Source organism: Ciconia boyciana, chromosome 2, assembly GCF_034638445.1.
Source record: "Ciconia boyciana chromosome 2, ASM3463844v1, whole genome shotgun sequence".
In the NCBI taxonomy this organism is placed as follows: Eukaryota; Metazoa; Chordata; class Aves; order Ciconiiformes; family Ciconiidae; genus Ciconia; species Ciconia boyciana.
Genome location: NC_132935.1, coordinates 1,296,192 through 1,317,575, shown reverse-complemented (window position 1 = coordinate 1,317,575; position 21,384 = coordinate 1,296,192). Strand labels below are relative to the sequence as shown.

Here is a 21,384-nt window from a genome sequence, read left to right as displayed (position 1 = left end):
ATAGCACCAGCGGGTCTTTGCCCATCCAGCACCCATCAAAGGGACAAATCAGAGGCCGTGACACCAAGCCCTGTCCCCTGCTGCCTTCCCCCCTCTCTCTGGCTGTGTTTCTTTCCCCCCACTGGAGTCTCCAGCCCCTTTCTTCCCATATATTTGAGGCAGGACAAAACTCATAACAGCAGTGACGCCAGTCCCGGTCACTCATGAGGCTTCAGTCCCAGATCAGCGTCACGGCGGAGACAGCCAGGAGCTAAAGCCACAGCAGCCGCTTTCCTTATCTTTAACCCTTTTTTGGCAAACAACCAACCACATTTCCACCCGGGCAAACCCATCCCCGTCCCAGGGTGCACCCCAGCCGGCAGCAGGGCCTGGGGCACCCCCACAAAGCCAGTCCCCATCTTGAGTTCCTCTAGATGTCACCCTCAACCGTCTTTTCCCCGGCTCGGATTTTCCTTTCTCCAAGATCCTGCATTTTTTTTTTTTTTTTTTTTTTAAATTCCTTTCTGATCTCTTTCCGGCCATGTGTGATTGCAGTTTCCTCTGGGCGTCCATTTCATCAGCCCGAAATTAAGGAGCGGAGGAGAGGGGCGGCGGGCAGACAGCAGGAGCCACCCCCCCTCAACCCACCACCACCCCAACCCCGCATCCCGCATCCCACCCCACCGGGACCCCCGCTGCTCCCTGGGCTGGCCGAGCACCCCTCGGCACCCCATCGCCGCACCCCTCTCCCAACCCCGGCCCCGCTTGGCCCGGAGGCCGGGGGGGGGGATCTGCCACCTCAACGCAGGCACCATCAGTTTTGGGGTGACTTTGCTTTTTTTTTTGGCTGGGCTTCCCCCCCCCCACGCCACCCTCTTCACCCGCAAAGGTGCCCCCACCATCTGGCAGTGGCTTGATGGTTTTTCTCCCCACTGGCTCTGAACCGCAAGGCCATCGCTGCTGGCGCTGCCCGTCTTCTCCCACCACCACTGGATGCCAACGCCGGGGCCGGATTCAGCCTCGGCGAGAAGGTCACGGTACCTCCAGCCCACCCTTTTCCTCCCCACCGCTGCTGAGTCTGACTCTGTGCCACGGCCGTGGTGCGGCAGAGGAGACATCGGCCGTAGAGGAAACCCGTGCCCAGGGCGAGTGGAGAAAATCCCCAGGGAGGTTTCAGCTATTTTGTTCGTCCTCTCCTGCATGAGACAACCCTGGCTCTGCGGCTCCGCTGGGCGATGGCCGTGCAGTGAAGATGTCCGTGGCCAGGCTCAACAGCGTCAATGGCTTTCTGGAGGACGGCAGGATGGAGGCAGGGGACATGGGCAGGATCCTCCGCTGCCTGGAGATGGGCACCGTCCTCACCTTGTTCTATCAGAAGAAGTCACAGAGGCCGGAGCGAAGGACCTTCCAGGTGAAGTTGGAGACCCGCCAGATCATCTGGAGCCGGACACCCGAGAAGGTGGAAGGGGACAGTGAGTATGAGCGGCAGCGGCACTGGGGGCTGGGGATGTGCCAGTGGGGTGCCTGGCCACGGTGGGGTCCCTGGCCGTGGGGTGCTTGGCCGTGGTGGGATGACTGCCCACAGTGGGGTGCCTGGCCGTGGTGTTTCTGGTCATGGTGGGATGTCCTACTGTGGTGGGGTTGCCTGGTTGTGGGGTGCCTGGCTGTAGTGGGATGCCCTACTGTGGTGGGGTGACTGGCCATGGGGTGCCCAGCCATGATGGGGTGCCTGGCAGTGGGGTGCCTGCCCATGGTGGTGTGCCCTGCTGTGGTGAGGTGCCTGGCTGCAGTGGTATGCCTAGCCACAGTGGGGTGGCTGGCTGTGGCAGGGTGCCTGCTGCAGTGGGGTGCTTGGGTATAGTGGGGTGCCTGGCTGCAATGGGGTGCCTGGACATGGTGGTCTGGCCACCCACAGTGGGATGCCCGGCTTTGGTGGGACGTCTGGCCATGGTGGGGCACCTGGCCATGATGGGCTGCCCGGTCGTGGTAGGGTGCCCGGCTGTGGTGGGGTGCCTGGAAATAGTGAGGTGCCTGGCTAGGGTGGGGTGCCAGGCCACAATGGGGTGCCCAGCCATAGTGGGGTGCCTGGCCGCAGTGGGGTGCCCAGCTGCAGTGGGATGTCTGACCATGGTGGGATGGCCGGCCACAGTGGGGTGCCTGGCTACGGTGGGATGTCTGACCATGGTGGGGTGCCCATCCATGGTGGGTAGCCTGGCCATAGTGAGGTCCTGGCCATATTTGGGTGCCCTACCACAGTGGGGGCTCTGGCCATGGTGGGGTGCCTGGATGCAGTGGGGTGCCCTGCCATACTGGGATGCCCTACCATGGTGGGATGCCCTATGGTGGTGGGGTGCCCTTCCTTGGTGGGATGCCTGGCCATGGTAGGATGCCCAGAGATATAAATGGACGAGCTGCTGGGCTGAGCAGCCCTCACCTCCTCCATGCCAGCTCACGAGGTCCATAAGTTGCCATGGGGCTCAAGCTGCTGCCATTTCATCCCTGGGGTTTTATACCCTCCCTGGCAAGGAGGTAAAGGAGCCGGCCACCACCTTGCCTGCTTATGGTGCTTTTAACCTCAAAAATGGGGTGCTCAGGCTTCCGGGGCAGGCAGCAGCATGGGGTGGAGCGTGGGGGTGGCTCCATGAGAGGACTTGGCCAGCTGGGCTCTGCCCCACATGCATTAATGACGTCAATGGAAAGTTTGGACTGGTGGCACTGGCGTCCGGCACAGGAGATGCTCCCACTGGAGCATCAATAAAAATCACCCTTACTTGTGGATTCGCTGGTGGCTAGTAGGCTGTTGAGGCATACTCCCACCACAGAGCATCAGTGGGGCTCCATGCCTTGGTGCTTGTTAGCTGGTTGCTCATTACCTCAAGGCTTGCACCTCCTGTTAAATTGAGATAAAAAGAGCCAATGGATGAAAACACGGGGTTGGGGTGACATGGAGCTAGACCATCGCCTCATCCCATATCCCCATGCGGGGAGGAACCCAGTTTTGGGGTATCATCTCACCTGGACAATGGCAAAGCCCATCCTGGAGGTTTGGGACATGAGAGGTGCCTTTTTCCTGGGGGAGGGCTCAGAGGGTGTCATTAAAAATCACCAATCACTCACCCAAAAATCACCACCCGCTGCTAATTTTGTGCGAGACAGAGCAAAATCCCCAGGAAGGTTCAGCTCCTGCTTGGAGGGGCCAACCCTGAGCCGGACTGCCAGCCATGGTGAGGCTTTGAGCTGGGAAGCAGGGTGGCACAGGAAGGAGATGAGCATCGGCATGAGCAGGATCTGTGCTTGTCAGGACCTACTGGGTGCAGGAGAGGATTTGTGGGAGGAGGAAGGCTGGGCGAGGAGAGGAAGGGCACCCATTTTTGGAGAGGTGGTTTTGGTCCTCATGGGGAAGAGCTCATTCTCCGCTCACAGAAATAAAGCGTTTCCAGCTCCTTGCTTTTTTTTGGGACCGCCACGCATCACCACGTCAGGGTCTCAGGTCGCTCCCGATGCCCTGCCTCAGTTTCCCCACCGGTGCCTTGGGATCTGGTTTCTCCTATGCGACAGCCCAAACTCCCCCCGCCCTGGGAATGAGTGGGCATCCTCCAAGGTCATCCAGAAAGGGGAAAAAAAAGGAAGATCCCTCTGGAAATGGTACAATCCTGCCATCCAACCCCACCACCCACTTTCCCCAGCCCTGGGTGGGAGCAATCCCAGTCTTGGTGCTGGGCTGGAGCATCTTTACCCCCTGGCCCAGCCCTGCTCCATGCCCTCATGTCCTCCCACTTGCCGTGATTTTATGGAAGCAGCAGGATCTCCTTTTCATCCCTGGGGTCTCGCTCCCACCCCACGCCTGACCTCACGCCTGCCCGGGCCATTTTAAATCCCCCCTTCAACCAGGCGCCCTGCTTGCAGGGGGATTAGCGGGGATGACCGACAGCACTGATGTCTCTGTTACAGACTGGCAGGGCCAGGACACGGATCCTGGCTCTCCCCGAGACGCCCTGCACCATGAAGCTAATTACACGCTTCGTTAAGCAGCCGATGGACGCGTGTCCGTGCTGATGGGGTCGCCTGTAGCATCGCCTCCAAAATTAACCTCATCCCGCAGGGTTTCCAGCTCATTGCCCTCGGCAGACCTTGGTCCCCAGTGCAAGGATGAAATCTAGCGGAAAACAGCCCAAAAGGGATCTTTACAAGAAATTAAAAGAAATAGGGGTGAAGGCAGCTTGGCAAACCCAGGAGCATTTCAGAGGGGTGGTTTGCCACGACGACAGCTAATTGGGATCACACCTCCAGCCTTGCTAATGCCAAATAATTAGAATTAGGACTGTTTGGGGAGGAGAAATTCCAGATGGGGTTTAACGCCACTGGACCAGGAGGAAATCTTTTATTTCAGGTTTTAAATCAGCTTCACAACACCGCAGGGAGCCCTGGGGGATGCGGTCGCCCAATTCCCCACGTACAGGAGGGTCTGAGCTGCCACGTGTCCTGCAAGAAGAGGTGACTGAGGCGAACATGAGGGAACGTGGCTCGTGCCACCGTAGCTCTGTCCAGGCCAGCAGGATTTCCCAGCACAACCATTCCCTCTGACTGCTTTGCTTTGCTTTGCTCCTAATGTATTAAGAAAACTCCCAGGCTGTCAGCATCCCTAAAAGCCACCGGGCAGACCCTGGTCCTACATCATCTTCCCACCATCCCTATATTTAAAACCTTCTTTGCACCACACTGCTTACTTTGCATTAGAAGAGAAAAGGGATTTTCGCAGCTGAAACCGACTTCCAGAGTGTTTTAATCACCCGGGACCCCTGAGACAATGCAGGGAGGAGTTTGGAGACATAGTTCTGACATGATCGCTGCAAATCCGCTGCAGATGTGGTTTCCAGGAAGCCACGGGCCGCGTTGCATTGTGCAGCCCCGCGCCGCTCCCTCTTCCCTCGGCTCTTCGTGGGGCTGGGCTATTTACCCTGCGGAGAAGGACTTGGGGGTACTGGTGGATGAAAAACTGGACATGAGCCAGCAATGTGCACTCACAGCCCAGAAAGCCAAGCGTCTCCTGGGCTGCATCCAAAGCAGCGTGGCCAGCAGGTCAAGGGAGAGGATTCTGCCCCTCTACTCCAATGTCCTGAGAACGCCCCTGGAGCACTGCGTCCAGCTCTGGGGTCCCCAGCATGACAGACATGGACCTGTTGGAGCAGGTCCAGAGGAGGCCACGGAAATGGTCCGAGGGCTGGAACACCTCTGCTGTGAGGAAAGGCTGAGGGAGTTGAGGTTGTTCAGCCTGGAGAAGAGAAGGCTCCGGGGAGACCTTCTTGTGGCCTTTCAGTACTTAAAAGGGGCTGATAAGAAAGATGGGGACGGACTGTAGCAATAGGATAAGGGGCAAAAGTTTTAAACTAAAGAAGGGTAAATTCAGACTAGATATAAGGAAGAAATTTTTTAGAATGATGGTGGTGAAACCCTGGCCCAGGTTGCCCAGAGAGGTGGTCGATGCCCCATCCCTGGAAACATTCAAGGTCCAGTTGGACGGGGCTCTGAGCAACCTGCTCGAGGTGAAGATGTCCCTGCTCACTGCAGGGGGGAATGGACTAGATGACCTTTGAAGGTCCCTTCTCACCCAAACCATTTGATGCTTCTATGATTATTGGCAGCACCCAGAGGTTTGGGTCCAAGGCCAGATCCTAGCAGCATTGAATCAGGGGGATGGCTGCGTTGCAACTTGTTGGTGGAGCCCCGGTAGCCACCAGCTTCTCACCCCTCTCCAGTGCCCTGTGCATGGGCAGGTTTGGGGATGAGCAGCTGGTTTTTAACCTATAAACCCATTTTTACCCCCAAATATCTGCCTGTTTATACCAAAATGGGTTTGCTCCAAGCCATGGGGGCTGCACGGAGACAGCAACAGGGTTTCATTTCTTGAGATCTAGTCCCAAAACAAAGCACATGCAGGGGTGCAGACCTTCTGTGTATCATGTGTGCTAAAATCCCACCCCAATCTGTGAAATTTGGCTTGTGGTCATCCAGCGAGGGAAGGCTGGATAAAGCCTCCAGTGTTTTCCGTAGCTTTTCTGCCAAGAAAAACTATTCTGCACCTCTTTTCTTGCTTAATAAGCCCAATTTCTCCCCCATCCCTTATTCCTCCCTGTGCTTGGCTTTTATTTATCTCCTTTGGATTAGGCTGAGGGTTTCTGTCGAGGCACCAGCACGCCTGCACCCTTCCCCACTGCCGCATCGGAAACGCGGCTGGGCTGGAAATTCTCCGGGAAATGACCCATTTCCTCGGCAGGACAATACCCCGGCACGGTGGTCTGGCCGCCCTCAGCCACACAAAGCCCTTTCCGGTGCCGGTGCCTCAGCCCCAGAGGGCAAAACTACCCAGGGGTGATGCTCATGGTATCAAGAATAACTTTGGGTATTATTACTAATATCATCATATTATTTTTCTCCTCCTGGTGGGACGTGTCCACTTGGCAAAACCAGGGGCTGGAAATCTCCCCCGGCGGCATAGCGGTGAGGAAGATCATGGTCCGGAAACCCAGCCCTCCTGCCGCCAGCAGGGCTTTATATAGCGAGATAATGAGAGAGCAGCACGGCAGGAAAGAAACGCCCTGTGGTCCGGGCTGCCAGGGCTCCAAATTGCCACCTTTGGGCAGATGTCTTCAATTAAAAGATGAGCTCAGCCTGCCCCAGAGCAGGGTCTGTCTTGGGGAGGAGAAGGCAGGGGAGAGGTGGCTGGAGATGTTCTGGTTGGGATGGGGCAGGCTGAGTCTGGAGGACATGTGGCACCCACAAAGCCAGGAAACCGGTGGGCAGCACTGTGGGGATGCCACATCCTGGGGACACGGGTCCCTGGAGGACACACAGGAGTGAGGTGCCATCACACACCTGGGGGAAGTGCTGCAGGGACGCCCTGTCCTGAGGACATGGCTCCCTGGAGGACACGTGGCCATTGCACCCATGGTGCTGTGACACAGCTGCAGCAGTGCTGCAGGGACACCCCTTCCTGGGGATGCAGTTCCCTTGAGGACACATGGCCATGGCACCCACGATGCTGTCACGCAGCTACAGCAGTGCTGTGGGGATGCCCTGTCCTGGGGACACGGTTCCCTGGAGGGCATATGGCCATGGCACCTGTAGTGCTGTCACGTAGCTGCTGCAGGGACACCCAGTCCTGGGGACATGATTCCCTGGAGAACACATGGGCCTGGCACCCATAATGCCATCATGCACCAACAAGCAGTGCCATGGGGACACCTTGTCCTGGGGACACAGCTCCCTGAAGGACATGCAAAGCCATGGTGCCATCACACTAGTGGACATGTCACTGCAGGGCTGCAGTGACATATCTCCCTGGAGGACATATGGCCATGGCACCCCCATGTCATCACACACCCATGGGCAGTGTCATGGGGACACCCCATCCTGGGGACAAGCCTCCCCAGAGGGCATGTGGTCTCCTGGCAGTCCCACCTCCTGCAGCCTCCCCAAGCCCCGTACATGGGTCCGCGGTGGCAGGATGTCAGGGGACTGTCCCATGTCCCTCTCTCCCCACAGTCGACATTCGGGAGATCAAGGAGATCCGCCTGGGGAAGAACTCGCGGGACTTCGAGCGCTACCCCGAGGACGCTCGCAAGCTCGACTTCACCATGTGCTTCATCATCCTCTACGGGATGGACTTCAGGCTGCGGACTCTCAGCGTGGCAGGTGCGTGGGCTCCCTTCCCACTCCTCCCCGCCACCCTTGGGCTCTCACCCCCTCCCCAGCATCCCATTTCCCCCATCCTGGCCTCACTATCCTCCTCTTCCTCCTCCAGCTTTCTGTGAGGAGGACATCAACCTGTGGATAACAGGCCTCAACTGGCTGGTGGCGGACACCCAGAAAGCCCAGACCCCGCTGCAGATCGAGAGGTGAGGAGGGCCAGTGGGTCCCATTTCCCAGTCCCCGTCTGGGGGACAAACCCCCCCTGGGTTTGGTCCCCCCCTGGGGCTGAGCACCATGTCCATCCCTTCCTTCCCAGGTGGCTGCGTAAACAGTTTGATGGGATGGACAGGTCACGGGAAGGCAGGTGAGCGCTGGCATAGTCACATGCCGGGAAGCGGCCAGTGGGTTTGGCTGGACAGGGCCGTATCCCCCCAGTTGCACCCCAGATCTGGAGGCTGAGCCAGGCTGGGAGTGGGGTTTGTGGGGAAAGGTAGTACCAGGTTAGTTGGGGTTCTTGAAGGCACCAAAAATCAGAGACTCAAGTGCAAGTCCCCTCCTTGCTGCTGTGGGGACCATGGGGACCCCAATGCCCCCATCGCCACTGCTACATTTCCACCCGTGCCAGGAGGGATTGGATCATTAATGCAGCCCATAAACATCTTCCCAAGTCAGGAAAAACCCCAAATCAAGTGAATTTGGACTTAAATGATTATGGTGATGGGCATCACCTCCAGATGGGATGATGTCTTAGAGCACCCAATGGGTTCTTGGATGAGCTCCCTCTCCTCCACCCTTTGCTCATGCTTGTGCCAGACCCCCTGTAGTTGGGGGTCCTATGCCACTGCAGGGATCCACAGCCCAGTAGGGTGGGAGCCCCACGCCAGAGACCATGCTGGCACCAGAATTTGGGGTGGGACCTTCAATGTCAGGAGCTGAGACCCATCCGGGTGTTGTCCATCCTCTGCGGGGTCTGGCCGGTGCCCTGATGCTGGCTCACCCTCCTGCAGCATCACGGTGAAGGACCTGAAGGCCATGCTGCCCCAGGTGAACTACCGCGTCCCCAACATGAGGTTCCTGCGGGACAAGCTCGTGGTAAGGACCCCCCAGGCACCCCAACTATGCAGGGAGAGGGTCTTCAAGGCACCCCACAGCCAGGCTGGAGCCAGCCTTGGTGTCGCTGGCTCCGGTCGGGTGGCCCTGCTCTCATGCAGCACCCTCTCTGGCAGGAGGTGGAAGCCAGGAATGAGATGACTTTCTCCCACTTCATCCAGTTCTACAAAAACCTGATGTTTGATGCACAGAAGTCGGTAAGAACCAATGCTTGTCCTCCCAAGCATCCCCCGCCTGGTGCATTGTGTCCCTGGCCAGCTAATCCCAGTCCCCTCCTTTGCCTTGCAGGTCATTGAGCAGCTGGAGCTCTCCTTCCCCTTGCGGTGAGTACCCAGAAGCCCCGTGGCTCCCATCCCAGCCAAGCCTCCGAAGGTTGGGTCCATCGGGTGGGCAATCCAGCCGGGCTGCGGGGCAGAGCCGGGGGAGAGCGGAGGGTCCGGGTGGTGTGCGTGGCCCCGGAGCATCTCCCAGTGTCGGGGCAGGTTTGGGGTGGAAGGGATGGTGGGGATGGCAAGGGTGGTCTGCAGGGCGGGGATGGGAGCAGGGATGGGAGCGGGGGTGAGCAGGGATGGGAGCGAGGATGGGAGCAGGGATGAGCAGGGATGGGAGAGGGGATGGGGGTGTGGATGAGCAGGGATGAGAGCAGGGATGAGCAGGGATAGGAGTGGAGATGGGAGCAGGGATAGCAACAGGGATGAGAGCAGGGATAAGTAGGGATGGGAGCAGGGTTGAGTAGGGATGGGAGCGGGGATGGAAGTGGGGATGGGAGCGGGGATGGAAGTGGGGATAGGAGCGAGGATGGAAGTGGGGATGGGAGCAGGGATGAAAGCAGGATGGGAGAGGGGATGGGAGCAGGGATGAGCAGGGGTGCGAGCAGGGATGGGAGCAGGAACGTGAGGAGGGATGTGAGGAGGGATGTGAGCAGGGGTGGGAGTAGGGATAGGAGCAGGGATGTGAGTAGGGATGGGTGCTGGGATGTAGGGACATGTCACCCTGCCCTCCGCTCCATATCCTCAGGCAACGCTGCACACTCCAGCTGTGTGCCCGCCTCTCCCAACTCACAGGGTGACACTGGGAGTGTTTGCTCTAGCAGCACCCAACAGCTCGAGCTGCCCCTTGCACCCCCATGGCCTGTTCTTTTCCCGAGCCCCTTGCCAGCTGCCACTGCTGGCAGGAATGGGGCAGGAGTGGGGGACATCGGGGGGCTGAGCTGCAGGTGGACACTGGTGGCCTCGACTCCTCCATGGGGTCTACCCCAAATCCTGCTCCCAGTCCTCGCTGATGGCTGCTCCATGTCCCAGGAACGTGGACCGCCCTGAGCTGTGCCAAGTCTCCCTTTACGACTTCCAGAAGTTCCTGCTGCACGACCAGAAGGTGGGTGCTCTTAGAGACCTCTGCAGCATCCCTCTCAGCCCCAACCTCGGGCACCCCCATGGGATGCCCCAGCGCAGTTTCCCCCATAACGGCAGCCACGTTTGCACCACAGGAACCCTGGGCCAGCGACGTGGGCATGGTGCGGGACTACATGTGCACCTACCTCAAGGAGGGCTCCAACGAGGCGGCGGACCCCTCCTTCCAGCTGGACGAGGTGGGTGGCCCCACGTAGCACCCACCCAGGGGTGTTTCTCCAGCCCCAGCAGGCTCTGACCTCTCTGTTTCCCCTCTAGTTCCTCACGTACCTCTTCTCCAAGGAGAACATGGTGATGGATGCCAAGTATGAGCGCGTGGTGCCCGAGGAGATGAACCACCCCCTGTCCCAGTACTGGATCTCCTCCTCCCACAACACGTAAGGACATAGTGGGCTCTCCTCGGGGACCTCCATGAGCATCCCATCACCCCAGCTGGGGCAGCCTTGGCTGCTGATGGTCCCTCTTGCTCCTCTGCAGGTACCTGACCGGGGACCAGTTCTCCAGCGAGTCCTCCCTGGAGGCGTACGCCCGCTGCCTCCGCATGGGCTGCCGCTGCATTGAGTGTGAGTCCCCCCAGCAGCCTACGGTGATGCTCAGTCCCCCCTGGCACCCCACAGTCCATCAGACAGACTGTCCTCTGCACCCATCCCATGGCACTGAGTGGGAGGTCTTCCATGTCCTTTGGGGGCCCCAAAACGTGGTCCCTGGTGCACAGTCGGTGACTGGTATGCATTAACTGAGGTGTCTCCCCACTCAGTGGACTGCTGGGATGGCCCAGACGATCTCCCCATCATCTACCATGGCCACACGCTCACCTCCAAGATCAAGTTCCTGGATGTGCTGCACACCATCAAGGAGCATGCGTTTGTCACCTCTGAGTAAGCCCCAGCCCCTCAATGACACCCCAATTCTAGGACAGGCAGGCATCCCCTGCCCAAATTCCCCTCTCCTTCACCTTCGTCCCAAGCCACCACTTCCACCTGCTTCCTCCAGGTTCCCCATCATCCTCTCCATCGAAGACCACTGCAGCATCGTCCAGCAGAGGAACATGGCCTCCCACTTCAAGAAGGTCTTCGGGGACATGCTACTCACTAAGCCGGTGGACATCAATGCCGACGAGCTGCCCTCACCCACCCAGCTCAAGAAGAAGATCCTAATCAAGGTGTGGAGTGGGCACCACCCTAGAGCCTCTCTTTGCAGGAGGGACAAGGACCACGTTGGGCTGGGAGGGATGGGGATTATCCCAAATCCTGGGACTCAAGTGATATCGATCTGTGCACAAGTAGGACATCTCTCCAATGTCCTACTGCAAGAGATGGTCAAGAGGAACAGGGGGTGGTGGAGAGGTACCTGCAGGAGCCCGAGCATGGCCTGAGGGCTGGGAGCTCAGTGTGATGGGGACACCGTGCCCACCACTGAGCTCCCCTCCCTGGGCTGTCCCCAGCACAAGAAGCTGGTCGAAGGGAACCTGTACGAGGAAGTCTCCACCGCCAGTTACTCGGAGAACGACATCAGCAACTCCATCAAGAACGGCATCCTCTACCTCGAAGACCCCATCGACCACGTAAGGGGCTCCCTGCCAATGGCAGCCAGGGGCCAAGTGGGGTCTGTCAGACAGGGATGAGCGCTGGGGTTTGGGTTGGGCATGGGGCATGGGCTCTCCTAGACCATTGCAATGCTGTGGGGGACAGGAGGGGTCAGAAAAAGGGGTCTCTAAGCCCTGTCCCTCCATGCCATCATCCTTCCCACCCTGGTGATGCTCTTCCTCCCTTCCAGACCTGGAGCCCCCATTATTTTGTCCTGACGAGCAACAAGATCTACTACTCAGAGGAGACATCCCGCTACCAGTTCAACGAGGATGAGGAGGAGGTGGAGCAGAAGGAGGTGCATGAGGGGCAGGATGCGTCCACGGGGCAGGGGGCTTTAGGGAGGACTCTGTGGGGAGGGAGAGAGGGTGGCAACGGCCTGGTTGATGCCGATGGCTGGCAGGAATGCTGACCCTAGGGCATCTCTCCCATTTTGGGGTGAACTCGCAGGAGTTCAACAACAACGAGCTGCACTTCACGGAGAAGTGGTTTCATGGGAAGCTGGGAGGTGGCCGCGACGGGCGGCAAATTGCTGAGAAGCTGCTGCACGAGTACTGCACCGAGACGGGCGGCAAGGATGGCACCTTCCTGGTGCGCGAGAGTGAGACCTTCGTGGGTGACTACACCCTCTCCTTCTGGTAGGAGCCCCAGGGGGGAGGCAGGATCCCACCCTCCCTGAGCCAGGCGTCGGCCCTCCAGCCGCTCCTTGGTTTGGTGGGTGGAATGGCGTTTTTGGGGGGAAACACCACCTTTTTGCACAGCACGTGGACCCCCAAGCGTGGGATGGTGGGGACATGGACCTGAATTGACTCACCCCCGCCTTCCCCCCACCACCGTGGCAGGAGGTCCAGCCGGGTGCAGCACTGCCGGATCCACTCACGGCAGGAGGCCGGCGCCACCAAGTTCTACCTGACGGACAACCTGGTCTTCGACAGCCTCTACAGCCTCATCTGCCACTACCGTGAGGTGCCGCTCCGCTGCAACGAGTTCGAGATGCGCCTCACCGACCCCGTCCCCCAACCCAATGCCCACGAGAGCAAAGAGTGAGGATGGTTCCCATCCCCATCCCCTTGGTCCCCTGGGTCCACCAGCCTCCTCCATCCCTCGTGTCAGGTCTTGGGTGCCCCCCGGGATGTGGGGATGCCAGCACCAGCCCACCGCCTCCGTTCTCTGCCCGGCCAGGTGGTACCACGCCAGCTTGACGCGCCTGCAGGCTGAGCACATGCTGATGCGGGTCCCGCGGGACGGAGCCTTCCTGGTGCGCAAGCGCAGTGAACCCAACTCCTACGCCATCTCCTTCCGGTGAGTGCGGCCATCTCGGCACCCTGAAGCCGGTCAGGCTTGGCCACGGTGCCCACATTGCCATCCGAGCTGAGAACTGCCCATCTCATGTCTGCTGTGACTCCGTGCCAGGTGGCGGGGGTTTGCTTTGGGTCAGCAGGGTGAGACGGTGGGACACAAGATGCTGTCATGGGGAGGCTGTGGTGATGGGAAAGACACATCCTCAGGGCGGTCACCCCAGTGGCATCCCTGCCTAGGCAGGGCATCGCCTCCTGCCCGTCCCCATCATGGAGCCAAGGTCTGGCCACACCTCATGGCCCCCCTGGCTCTCTTGGCCCCAGGGCGGAGGGGAAGATCAAGCACTGCCGCATCCAGCAGGAAGGTCGACTCTTCATGCTGGGCAGCTCGGCTGAGTTTGAGAGCCTTGTGGACCTCGTCAGCTACTATGAGAAGCACCCACTCTACCGCAAGATGAAGCTGCGCTACCCCATCAATGAGGAGACCCTGGAGAAGATGGGCACCACCGTGAGTGCTCTGGGCAGTGGGGATGGTGGGGATAGGGGCTCTGTGCCACAGGCAACCAAGCTCCGTCCCCAGCTCCACCACGGTGGGAAGGGCTCCTCCAGGCTTTTGGTTGAAGCCCAACTGGAACCAGCCAAGCTCGTTCCACAGCCAATGCCCACAGTTATAACTCCACTGTAATTCACTTCCAACGATTTGCAAAGGGATATTAGGTCCCTCTCAACATCCTCTGGATCACCTGTGGTGGCCCAGCTCCCACCACATCCCCTTGTAGCCCCTGCCTGCATCCAGGTGACCCACTCAGGTGTCTTTCTTTGCAGGAGCTGGACTATGGAGCCCTGTATGAGGTGCGGACCCCCCACTTCTACGTAGAGGCCAACAAGATGCCAATGGCCAGGGTAAGGGGCTGAGCTGGTGTCCCTGGGAGATGGAGGGTGGTGGGACATGGCGATTCTAGTGCTGGGGCTCCTGGGCAGTGTCCCCCCAGACCCACCACATCTCCCACTACTGACCTGAGAAGTGGTGATGTTTTGCTGCATTTTTATGACCTTTGAGTGATGCTGGAGCTGGTGGGACCTTTCCGCCTCCCCGTCATTTGGGGACAGTCCGAGTTCCAGCAACAGCATTGTAATGGCGTGGTGGGCGAGGTCTGGAGAGATCCCAGCCTGAAGCAAGGACCTGGCACAAGTTTGCCCCAACAGTGAGGAAACCCCCATGGATCCCTTTGCACTAGGGAACCCCAAAAGAGCAGGTTTAGGGTCAGTTCCCAGGTGGTGCTGTCTCCATCCTTGGAGGTGTTTGGGACAGGGCTGGTCTTGGAGTGATCCATCTGGTCTCAGAGCTGGTCCAGTCTCCATCCTCAGAGATTTCTCAGACCAGATTGGTCTCAGAGTTGACCCCGTCTCCATCCTCAGAGGTTTCTGAAACTGGGCTGGTCTCGGAGCTGACCCAATCTCCATCCTCAGAGGTTTTTGGGACCAGGCTGGTCTGGGAGCTGACCCCGTCTCCATCCTCAGAGGTTTTTGGGACTCGGCTGTTCTTGGAGCTGACCTAGTCTCCATCCTCAGAAGTTTTTGGGACCAGGCTGGTCTTGGAGCTTACCCTGGAGGAGGCTGGACTGGACCCCAAGGTTCCTTCCCTGTGATCCTACGATGCCATGGTCCAACGCTGCTGTGCCTTAAAGGTCCCATTGCAGCAGAGCAGCTCTCAGGCTAAGACCAGACATGGCAAAGCTTAACCCAAATAGTTTTTTTCCAGGGAGTGTGGGACTATCAGGGGATTAACCCCTTCAGTGCACCAGGAGAAACCATTGGGGGACCCAGAAGAGGAACCCGCTTTGCACTGAATGTGGTGGTCCTACAGGACCACGGGCACCCTGCAGCCCTCCTGTCCCCTCTAACATGTCTCACTGCTGGCATGGGCAATTTGGGGGCATCACTTGGGGTGTCGGACCCTCAGGAGCCCCCATGCTCCACCATGAGGGCTTGAGGAGCTAGGCTGAGTGGGGCACGCTGCCTGCCAGTGTCCCCGGGCGCTGGGTGGTGACATGTGTCCCTCTCCCCGATGGTCCAGTGCACAGTGAAGGCTCTCTACGACTACAAAGCACAACGGGAGGACGAGCTGTCGTTCTGCAAGCAGGCCATCATCCACAATGTTGACAAGCAGGACGGCGGCTGGTGAGGGCAGTTGGGTGGCCCCCGGGTGGGCATCACTGTGGGTGGGAGGTGGAGGGGACGCCCTGGGTTTTCCCGTGGGTTGTCCTGTGGTAGGTTTTAACTGCCTCCTTTTCTGTCCCCCCACCCCTTCTCCGACCACCCCCTGACATTGCATGCAGCATGAACACCCCTGTCCCACCCCAGATCGATCCACTTGCCTTGATCCTCTCACCCCTTGCAGGTGGCGGGGGGACTACGGGGGCAAGAAGCAACTGTGGTTCCCAGCCAACTACGTGGAGGAGATCGTCAGCATGCAAGCACAGGAGCAGGATGAGGCCGTGAGTGCCCTGTCCCCATGCACCTGGGACCAAGGCTGCCTGAGATGCTCCCAGCCCCGCTCCAGTCCAGACCCTTATGCGGAGGCTGGAGGATGCTCCTGGCCACACGCCAACCCAGACCCTTATCCAGAGGCTAGGAGATGCTCAACCGCGGAGCAGAGCATGCCGAGAGGGTGTTTTTTCTCTGCTTTTGCTCAGACTTGGCCAATTCAGAGGGCTGGAGGGAGGCTGCCAAACGGAGCGGGCGCTGGGCTCAGTCCCACACAGCCGCCCCTCACCACCCCTTCTTCCTTCCTGTCTTGCAGTCGTCAGAAAACAGCCCCCTGGGGAACTTCTTGAAGGGCTTTATCGACGTGCCATCCTGCCACGTAGGTGAGTGTCCCCACCACGTCCCCACCGCGGCTGCGGGAGCTCTCTGGGATGGCGTGCACCCCGTGCTGAAGCTCGGTGCCGTGAGCTGAGGCTCCCCAAACTCATCATGCAATTGCCAGCCAGGCTCATGCTTGGCACAACGTACTGGGGAGCAACACGGGGCTGGGTTCAGAGGAAATGGGCTGATTTTGGGGGGTTTTGGAGGAATTTAGAAGTCTAGATGGTTTGGGGGATATTTACCCCTGGCTGAAAGGAAAATGCATTTCAGCGTGGAAAGCTGAAACCATTCATTAGAAAAATGGGACCCTCACAAGAAGAGGACCCCAACAGCTGGTGGGGTGCCAGGGGGGCTGGTGGGGGCCCGGGAGCGGGACCGCTGAGGTTTCATTTGCTCCACAGAGCCATCCGTTGGGAATGTCTTCGAGTAAAGCCCCCCTCTGATGTCCTTATAGTTATCTCCAAAGACGGGAGGAGCTCCAAACCATTTGTCTTCACCATCCATTCCCAGCAGATGTCCCACGCAGCCCAGTCACTGGACGTGGCCGCGGACACGCAAGAGGAACTCAGCGAGTGGGTGGCCAAGATCCGAGAGGCCACGCAGAACGCCGATGCCAGGGTGAGGGGCACCAGGGTGCAGAGGATGGGGGTGGACGGTCCCATCCCCCAGCGGATGGTCCCCAACATCTCCAAAGGAGAAGCCTGGGGGAAGACTTTCAGCTCCTGTTTTCCCTTGTGCAGATGCAAGAGGGGAAGATCATGGAGCGGAGGAAGAAGATTGCACTGGAGCTCTCTGAGCTGGTTGTGTATTGCCGCCCAGTGCCGTTTGATGAGGACAGTAAGAGCTGCAGAAGAGGGGTGATGGGATGAGCATGGGAAGAGATGGGTAGGGGGAACCAAGTGGTCGTGGTGGGCCAACTCCCCATGTCCTCCACTGATGGCCACCTTGGTGCTTTCAGAAATTGGCACGGACAAGGCATGCTACCGGGACATGTCCTCCTTCCCGGAGACCAAGGCAGAGAAGTACGCCAACCGCAGCAAGGGCAAGAAGTTCCTGCAGTACAACCGGCGCCAGCTCAGCCGCATCTACCCCAAAGGGCAGCGCCTGGACTCCTCCAATTACGACCCGTTGCCCATGTGGATCTGTGGCAGCCAGCTCGTGGCCCTCAACTTCCAGACGCCTGGTAAATCCTGCTGCTGGGGTCGCTGCTGGGCTCATCCCCACAGGTCACCCCAAAATCCCCATCCCTGGTGGCTCTGCCCTGGGTCCTATTGCTGGAGGTGGTTTGGATGATTTCTCCAACCTTTGCCCTCATCCTGATGGGGACATCTCCATGCAATTCTTGGGTGCTTCATGCAAAACCCAGCTGTGTCCCTTCTCCAACCAGGGTTGGGGGCTCTTAGCAGGGGGGTTTCCAGGACAGGACCTGCTGCCCAGGGACCTCAGGGAGTCCCTGAGCCCCGCAGCTCAAAGCTGCTCTGTCCCCACGACCGCAGACAAGCCAATGCAGCTGAACCAGGCACTCTTCATGCTCGGCGGCCGCAGCGGCTACGTCCTGCAGCCTGACATCATGAGGGACGAGACATTTGACCCCTTCGACAAGAATAGCCTGAAGATTGTGGAGCCCATCACAGTGCAGCTGCAGGCAAGTGGGCGAGGACAGCAAGTCAACCCTGAGGTGGTCACCATCAAGATGGGGGCTTGCTTCTTCCTCTATTTTGGGTCAACTGGGAGTGGTTTTTACATGTTTCAGCCCCGTATTTGCTCCATGGAGATCGTTACCCCATGATCTCTTTAGTTTGTTGGTCTTTCTCCACTTGCAGCATCATTTTTCCAAGGGGAGAACCCCAAAATTGCACAGAGCTGAGCCCAACCTGAGCAGGAGCAAGGTGGAGGGTAAAGTAGCTAAAAAAAGCCCAGAAGCACCTTACCCAACCCTTGGGTAATTTTGGTGTTAGAACTTGGATGGGTGGGTTTGTAGGCACCTGAGTCTTGAGCGTGACATGAATCCAGCAAAGGTTTTGTAAATAATTTGGTGGATACACCTAAAATCAAGCTAAAACCGATCCAAGATCATAAATAAGGTGTGGCGTGGCTAATTATGGCCATGAAGCTTTTGGCAAGCCCAAAACACCCAGAATTGTTTATGCTGAGGGTGGTGAGACACTGGCCCAGGTTGGCCAGAGTGGTGGTGGATGCCCCATCCCTGGAAACATCCAAGGTCAGGTTGGACGGGGCTCTGAGCAACCTGCTCGAATTGAAGATGTCCCTGCTTATTGCAGGGGGGGTTGGACTAGATGGTCTTTAAAGGTCCCTTCCAACCCAAACCATTCTATCTTTCTATGATTCTAAAACAGCCAAGCCATGGGGTTGCCCCGGAGAGTCATTCCTCATCTGACGTAGCCAGACCTCACCCTCTTCTTCCTCCTGCAGATCCTCGGTGCCCGGCACCTACCCAAGAATGGGAGGAGCATCGTGTGCCCCTTCGTGGAGGTGGAGGTGTGCGGCTCCGAGTACGACAACAGCAAGAACAAGACGGACGTCGTAGGTGAGAATCCATGCGGGTGATGTTCCCACCCAGCCCCTGCGCCCTGGGGACAGGCGGGGATGCCAGGACAACCCTAGCTGTGCCCTTTGGGGTCCTCTTGGACATGTGAGTGATGGGGCTGGGTTTCATGGAGGAGTGAAGAGGACAGACATCTCCCACTAACGTGCTGGTGCCATGCTGGTGATGTCCATGTGTCTAGCCCTGCTCTGACCCTCCCCGCTCTCTCCTCGCCCCCTAGCCGACAACGGCTTCAACCCCGTCTGGCTCTTCAAGCAGTTTGTCTTCGACATCAACAACCCTGAGTTCGCCTTCCTCCGCTTTGTGGTGTACGAGGAGGACATGTTCAGCGACCCCAACTTCTTGGCACAAGCCACCTTCCCCGTCAAGGGCCTCAAAACAGGTATGGTCCTTCCATCCGCACCACCACCACCATCATCATCATCATAGAATCATAGAGTCATAGAATGGTTTGGGTTGGAAGGGACCTTTAAAGGTCATCTAGTCCAACCCCCCTGCAATCATCATCATCATCATCATCATCATCTTCTTGGGGATCTGGCCATGGCGAGGGGCTCAGACCCTGCCATGGGGCTGAGCTCGTGTCATGGTGTGGTGTCCAGGCTACCGGTCGGTGCCGTTGAAGAACAGCTACACTGAGGACCTGGAGCTCGCCGCCCTCCTTATCCACATCGAGATCATCAATGCCAAGGCAGGTGGCCCGGGCGGCTCAGGGAACCCCATGCCTCAGTTCCCCCAGCTGGAGCAGGGGGGCAACAGCACCCTGGGGTGTCCTGTCCACCCCACCAGCCCCATACCCTTGTGTTGGAGCAGGAGGAAGACGAGGAGAACCTCTACTCGTCCATCCAGCAGCTACGGGACCGTGCCAGCGAGCTCTCCAGCCAGGTCTCCAGCTACGAGCGCACCAACGGCTGTGACTCCCGCTACCAGCAGCGCCTCGACGAGTTACGGGCGGCACAGGAGCGGCTCATGGAGCTCACCGAAGTCCGCAACCGCAAGTGAGTGTCCCCTCCCTGTGCCTTCAGGAGGTCCCTTTCAGGAGGGTCCCTAAGGCCACCACCTTGCTCCCCACAAGGTTGATGGAGAAGAAGAAGAGGGACCGGCAAATGGTCACCAAACGCAGCTGAGCTGGATGGACATGAGCCTGCCAGCCCGCTGCGGACCCCCCCCCGCCACCTCCTCTCCTGCTGCAAAGGGAGGTGGGGTGGCCAGATCTGGACCCCTCCCATGCCCAGGGCTGGGTGATAGCGGTGTGACAAATCTGGGGACAAAAGGGGACTTCAGGTAGCTCTGCCTGTGACATTTCGCCATCGGGGCGAGGCAGGAGGTGGGATGCTCTGGCATAAATCCAGGGCACCTCCGGCTTCGTCCCATGTTCCCTGGGGCTGGTGGCCGCATCCCTGTCCCCATGGGGTGGCCACTGCGGCTCATCTTCACCCCACGTCCTCCATGTCCCACCACCCCATGGCAGGGAGGGGCGATGAGCCCCACAACCAATGGAGAAACTGAGGCACAGGTGCCCAGCCGGCCCAGGATGGGGCAGGACCGGCCACCTCCATCCTGGGGAGAGGGGACAGGACCAGCTGGCAGTGAGGCACCAGGATGGGGATGCAGGGGACACTTTGGGGGGGGGTGTAGGGGGGCATTTTGCCCCCCCCCCGCTATAAATATCTGTATTTTCTTCTTTTATCCAGCGTGTACATATGGCGCGGGGAGGGGAGGGTCTGTACCAGCCTCAGTATTAGGGCACGGGGTGGGACCCCAAAATGTCCGGAGATGCCCCTGGGACGGGCACGAGGGAGCAGGGGACCAGGTCTGGGGGTGCCCCACAGGGCAGGGTGGCCGGTGACAAGGTGGCCCAAACGGGCACCGGGCAGACACAGGCACCAAGGTGGCCCCAGAGGAGACAGGGATGTCCCTGAGGTGACATCAGCATTGGCACCAAACCCTGGGGACAGGGACAGATCCTGCCGGTAAAGCTAACGGAGGTGGTGCCCAGCGGGACGGTGGCTGGGGACATCTGGGGGTGTCCAGCAGGATCGGGGTGTCCCGGTGGGGGGATCTGTGTATTCTTTGTACGAAAATAAATCTATTTAGCCAATATTTATACCCCGTCGCTGTGGTCTGGTCCCCCCCTGCTCTGCCCACAGCGCCAATGTCCCTGGGGTGGGTGATGTCCCCAGGGTGGTGGCTCAGTGGTCCTGCACCCCTGAGCTCAGTGTGTCACCCTTGTCCCCATGATGTGTCCCAGCGACAGTAGGGACACCAGGGCAGCGTGTGGTTTTGTGGATGAGATGTGTGTGCTGTGGTGGGCAGGGCCACCTGGGGAGGGGACATGGGACACAGGGCACAGGGCCAGGGGGACACAGGCCAGCGGACACAGGCTACGAGGCAGAGAGCCAAGGGGACACAGGGCACAGGGGTGTGGGGACACAGGGACAATGGACACAGCACCATGCAGATGCAGGACAGAGGGTCATAGGGACACAGGGACATTGGGACAGAGGGTCCTGGGGACACGGGGCTATGGGGACATGGGACACAGGGTCATGGGGACACAGGGCTATGGGGATGCAGGATCACAGGGCCATGGGGACGCAGGGCTATGGAGACACACAGCTATGGGGACGCAGGAACTATGGGGACACGGGGACACAGGGCCATGGGGACACACAGCTATGGAGACGCAGGAACTACGGGGACACGGGGACACACAGCTATGGGGATGCAGGAACTATAGGGACACGGGGACACAAGGCCATTGGGACAGAGGGTCCTGGGGACACAGGGCTATGGGGACACAGGACACAGGGTCATGGGGACACAGGGCTACGGGGACACACAGTTATGGGGACGCAAGAACTATGGGGACACAGGAC

General features: G+C 59.0%; 1 protein-coding gene across 1 annotated transcript; it reads left to right on the top strand.

Annotated features, from left to right (window-relative positions):
* The first annotated feature begins 551 nt into the window (after nucleotides 1–551).
* LOC140647326 (1-phosphatidylinositol 4,5-bisphosphate phosphodiesterase gamma-1-like) lies at nucleotides 552–20,602 on the top strand. Its single transcript, XM_072851803.1, has 33 exons — nucleotides 552–804; nucleotides 930–1,451; nucleotides 7,522–7,671; nucleotides 7,781–7,874; nucleotides 7,985–8,032; nucleotides 8,676–8,760; nucleotides 8,895–8,975; nucleotides 9,067–9,101; nucleotides 10,080–10,152; nucleotides 10,265–10,366; nucleotides 10,446–10,564; nucleotides 10,665–10,750; nucleotides 10,945–11,065; nucleotides 11,181–11,349; nucleotides 11,632–11,751; nucleotides 11,964–12,071; nucleotides 12,224–12,411; nucleotides 12,616–12,816; nucleotides 12,956–13,075; nucleotides 13,396–13,579; nucleotides 13,897–13,974; nucleotides 15,149–15,252; nucleotides 15,473–15,569; nucleotides 15,875–15,941; nucleotides 16,394–16,557; nucleotides 16,680–16,776; nucleotides 16,898–17,122; nucleotides 17,436–17,584; nucleotides 18,373–18,487; nucleotides 18,726–18,887; nucleotides 19,108–19,196; nucleotides 19,319–19,503; nucleotides 19,581–20,602. Exons 2-33 carry the CDS (start codon nucleotides 1,232–1,234, stop codon nucleotides 19,630–19,632), a joined length of 3,888 nt encoding a protein of 1,295 aa, XP_072707904.1. The 5' UTR covers nucleotides 552–804; nucleotides 930–1,231; the 3' UTR covers nucleotides 19,633–20,602.
* The last annotated feature ends 782 nt before the right edge of the window (nucleotides 20,603–21,384 follow it).